Source organism: Carcharodon carcharias, chromosome 4, assembly GCF_017639515.1.
Source record: "Carcharodon carcharias isolate sCarCar2 chromosome 4, sCarCar2.pri, whole genome shotgun sequence".
Classification (NCBI taxonomy): Eukaryota; Metazoa; Chordata; class Chondrichthyes; order Lamniformes; family Lamnidae; genus Carcharodon; species Carcharodon carcharias.
The window spans coordinates 64,541,766-64,546,472 of NC_054470.1; the positions used below are offsets into that span (position 1 = coordinate 64,541,766).

The following is a 4,707-nucleotide window of genomic DNA, read 5'->3' on the forward strand; positions in this document are numbered from 1 at the left end:
GGCATTAAGTGCCAACCATGCTGGCATGGGATAAATTTGATTTTTTTGAAATGGTGACTAAAGTTGTAGACAGCATGTCTGTGGATATTATTTACATGGATTTCCAAAAGGCATTTCATAAAGTCCCGCATAAGAAAATGCCGGCTAGAGTTGAACCTCATGGAATTGATGGTAAATTACTGACCTGGTTAGGGAATTGGCTGAGTAACAGACAGGGGATAACAGCTGGTAACCGAATTGGGTCAGCACTGGTCATATTCTGCTGAAGGATGTGTTGGAGCCTCAACTATTCACCATATTTATTAACTTAGATGAGATGAGGGGATAAAATACATACCCCAACGTGATGAGGTATAGAAATTAATTAAAAAGGCTAATGGAACGGTGGCCTTTAAAATCTAGAGGAATAGAATACAAGGGGTTAGAAGTCATGGTTCAGTTACACATTGCCCTGGAGTACCGAGAGTTCGGGGCACACCTTAGGAAGGATATATTAGTCTAGGAGGGAGCGCAGCATAGTCTTAACAGAATTTTAAAAATTCTTTCATGGAATGTAGGCATTGCTGGCAAAGCCAGGATTTATTGCCCATCCCTAATTGCCCTTGAACTGAGGAGCTTGCTAAACTATTTCAGAGGACAGTTAAGAGTCAACCACATTGTTGTGGGTCTGGAGTCACATGTAGGCCAGACCAGTAAGGACATTGGTAGAACAGGCTCAAGGGGCTAAATGCCCTTCTCCTCCTGACCTGTTTGTCCATGTATATGCCACAAGTCATTAGTTAGTTCACTGGCAGAATGTACTAAATAATCACTTAACCATTTTCAAATTGAACAGGCCAGCTGGTTGTTATGAACGGTTCCATGTCAAACCAACAACTCACTTTATTGCTTAAAAGAACATAATCCAGCTATCGCCCTCAGTACAATAAAAGTAGATTGATCAACAAAAACCACTGATATCCTTTACACAAAATTCCAGCATAATTTAAGGCTTTTACAAATATTTAGGGAGGTTGAGGAACTTCAAAATTTAGATATATTAGAGAAAAAGAGATGAAAACGTAAAGGAAAATGTAACTAGTGTTTTAAGAAAAAAAATTTAAATCAAAGTTGTGACTTTTACATCAGTGCAACTAACACGAGCTTTCATAATCTTTAATCAGACCAGATGAAAAATTACCAATTGTTTTAATAGATAATCCAATATGAAAATGTACTTAATTTTGTGCAAAACCAATTATTAAAGCAAATCCAGTGAAAAACTTCAAATAAACTCACAGCTAAGGAAGTATCAATGCTCCATGGCATTTCTTGCATTGCACCCCTCAAGCCTGGAGGCATGACAAGAACCTCAAATATCTTTTGCAGTCATGTACTCCTTACAGGTTCAAAAGATTAGTTTTGTGCCACTGAAGCACTGTTATCAAATACTGCAATTCCTACACGATTCTCCAGGAAGGAGGGAATTCAGCTGATCTCTAAACCAGCTGGACTGTGGATCAGATTCACACTGGGGCAGACATCAAGTGTTATAAACACAGGCTTTTTTTTTGCACATTGGCACATTAGTGCATGCTGGGCATCTGTGGTGTAAAGCAATCACAAAACAAAGAGTCCTTGTCTGAAATAAAATGGGAATGGTCAATCTGAGATAAGCATGACCAGCAATTAATCCAGTTCCACAGGCAGAGATTTCAATCTGTTGAGGGTTGGCAGCTTGTCCTATAGCTGAGTTTAAAAGATCCATTTGTTAGCAGCGGTAGAATTCCTGATTGTCCACGTTCATTTCATCATTCTGTATCAATGAGGATCATCACTTCCTGCATCGTGCTGGTCCTGTGGGCAGCGAAGTTCAAATACTATCCAGTTTCTTTAGGATAAATGGAGCTGGAAAAAAATGGTATGATTTAGTATAATTTGCAGACTAAAGCTATTTGAAAAGGGCAGCATAACATGTACCAGAGGCAATTATAATGAAGGTGGGCTGGTTGAGCATCGATAAATTAAAAACAGACACGCTGGGTCCAATAGCTTTTACTTTTTATTAAAAATACTTGCAATTGGACCTTTTTGCTGCAATACTTGTACATGAAAATAAGAAAAGCCTTAAAAACATAAAAAGCTGAAAGGGATATGCCAAGCGCTGAGATAAATCAACAGGGTCTCTGTTAGGAGATTTGATTATCGACTTCAAGCAAATGCAAGAGAAATGTTGAGACTGCTCGCCTTTCGCACACATTATTTCTGGACTCAGTATTTAATATTAGGAGTGACACTGCTGTGGCTGAGGGACTGATTGATGCTTCATGCTTTTTCTGAACTGTATTGAGTAGTGGACGAAAGGCAACACTTGGCACCTCTGACTGGGAGGCTCAACCAGAAGCTTCGACCCTTTCAGGACCACAGGAAAAAAAAAAATCAGAAACCATAAAACATTATAAAATCTACAAACAGCCATCCCAGACATCAAGCATAGAATTTCTCCAATCAGAACTTTAGTCCTGTTGCACCCCAGTAAAATCTCCCTGTGGGATATATTGCAGATGTCCATATTCTTCCCAGTAGAGCCACACTTCACCCCCCCATCAATCCCTCTCATACAGCTGCCCTGCCCCAAACCAACTTACTGCATTCATCACTCTTCAACCCCCAATCTGTCCCGAAATAGTCCCTCTCCCCCAGCACGGCCTCTCTTCCGCCACCCCCCCCCCCCCACCCCACCCCCCTCCGGGGTACGGTCTCTATCTTTCTCTCCCCCGGGTACGGTCTCTCTTCTCTTCCCCCACCCTACCACGGGGTACGGTGTCTCTCTCTCTCTCTCTCTCTCCCCCCCCCCCCACCACAAGGGGTACGGTCTCTCTTTCTTTCATGTGGGATACCCACTCCCCAGACAGATGTCAGGTTGGGGGGGGGGGGTTCACTGGACGGTCCTGGCTCCCCTCTCCGCTCAGATGTGCGCAAATCAAAGACGGTCGCAGCTTGAACATTCCGGGGCAGAGGCAGCGATCCGCCCGGGACAGCTTCCCGGTGACTGTCAGCGGCAGGCCCATGGCCTCGGTTCCTGATTCCCAAACTACCCGCCCCCCCCACCCCCCCAACAATCTCACACTCACTAGCCCGCAGAATGGCCACGTAGATGAGGAAGTTGCGGACGGAGCGCAGTACATCCGCCCGCATTTTCTTGCGCAGCTCCTCTGGGTCCATCTTCGGCCCCAGTGCCTCCATCCTGAACATTGCGGCCCCCACACTCCGGCTGCTGACGCCTGATCCCAGCCCTCTCGCCGCCACGTGACCACCTGGCTCCAACCAGCGGGCTTCTCACGTGCGTCAATGACGCTACTGCCTTCAACCAATAGGAGCTGCAGGAATGCCCCTCGCGTCATGTGACCGGCCCTGCCGCGCGCGACTGGAGAGAGTTTCTACCCCTTCACAGTGAGACTGAAAGCTTGTGTTGAGTGCTGCTGCATATCTGAAGTAAAAAGAGAAAATGTTGGGACTACTCAGCAGGTCTGACAGCACCTGTGGAAAGAGAAACAGAATTAACCTTTCGAGTCCGTATGAAGAATAAGTCATACGGACTCAGATGCTGTCTGACCTGCTGAGTTTTTCCAACATTTCCTGTTATTTCAGATTTCCGGCATCTGCAGTATTTTACTTTTGTCTTAGTTTTCCTTGAACTCTGGCGCAACACCCAGGATTGCCATCCCTAGTGGCTAGTCTGGGTGTATCCCCAAATGAAACATAAATATTCTCTGATAAAAGCAAAATACTGCGGATGCTGGAAATCTGAAACAAAAACAGAAAATGCTGGAAAAACTCAGCAGGTCCGACAGCATCTGTGGAGAGAGAAATAGAGTTGACTTTTCGAATCTGTATAACCATTCTTCAGAGCTACAGAGAAGTAGAAATGTGATGAAATTTATACTGTTTAAGGGGGAGTGGGGGTGGAGCAGGTGAAGCTGGATAGAAGGCCAGGGATAGGTGGGGCCAAAGAAGAGGTTGACAAAGATGTCATGAACAAAAGGATGTAGGGAGTGTTAATGGTAGTGGTAAGGGCTAAAACAAGTGCTGAAATGGCATAAAGGTAAGAAAGCAGAATGTGTTAATAGCAGAACGAGGGTAAGCACTATGTGAAAGCACAACATGGAACAAGTAACAGATGGCCCTGTGGGGTGGGGGAAAATGGGATCAAAAATGGGATAAAAAGATGATTAGAAAAAGGGATAAAACAATCACAGAATCACACAGTGCAGAAGAGGCCTTTCGGCCCATCGAGTCTGCACTGACATGTAAGAAACACCTAGATAAAAACAAAAAACTGCGGATGCTGGACTCGAAACAGCAACTTTGTTCTTCTCCGCCAATGCTGCCAGACCTGCTGAGTTTATCCAGGTATTTCTGTTTTTATTTTGCGTAAGAAACACCTGACCTACCTACCTAATCCCATTTACCAGCACTTGGCCCATAGCCTTGTATGTTATAATGTGCCAAGTGCTCATCCAAGTACTTTTTAAAGGATGTGAGGCAACCCGCCTCCACCACCCTCCCAGGCAGTGCATTCCAGACCGTCACCACCCTCTGGGTAAAAAAGCTTTTCCTCACATCCCCCCTAAACCTCCTGCCCCTCACCTTGAACTTATGTCCCTTCGTGACTGACCCCTCAACTAAGGGGAACAGCTGCTCCCTATCCACCCTGTCCATACCCCT

At 44.9% G+C, this 4,707-nt stretch overlaps 1 protein-coding gene across 1 annotated transcript; it reads right to left on the reverse strand.

Moving 5' to 3' along the window:
- Nucleotides 1–819: 819 nt before the first annotated feature.
- tomm5 (translocase of outer mitochondrial membrane 5 homolog (yeast)) lies at nt 820–3,313 on the reverse strand. Its single transcript, XM_041187013.1, has 2 exons — nt 3,114–3,313; nt 820–1,887 (listed from the first exon to the last, which is right to left on the reverse strand). Exons 1-2 carry the CDS (start codon nt 3,232–3,234, stop codon nt 1,853–1,855), a joined length of 156 nt encoding a protein of 51 aa, XP_041042947.1. The 5' UTR covers nt 3,235–3,313; the 3' UTR covers nt 820–1,852.
- Between the last annotated feature and the right edge of the window lie 1,394 nt (nt 3,314–4,707).

Bases quoted from the DNA above. Each gene is read 5' to 3' on its own strand.
- tomm5 (XM_041187013.1), bottom strand. From the start codon at position 3,234: ATGTTCAGGATGGAGGCACTGGGGCCGAAGATGGACCCAGAGGAGCTG. The intron at 1,888-3,113 runs GTGAGTGTGAGA...ATTTTTTTCCAG, and splicing joins CGTGGCCATTCTGCGGGCTA to CTCCATTTATCCTAAAGAAA.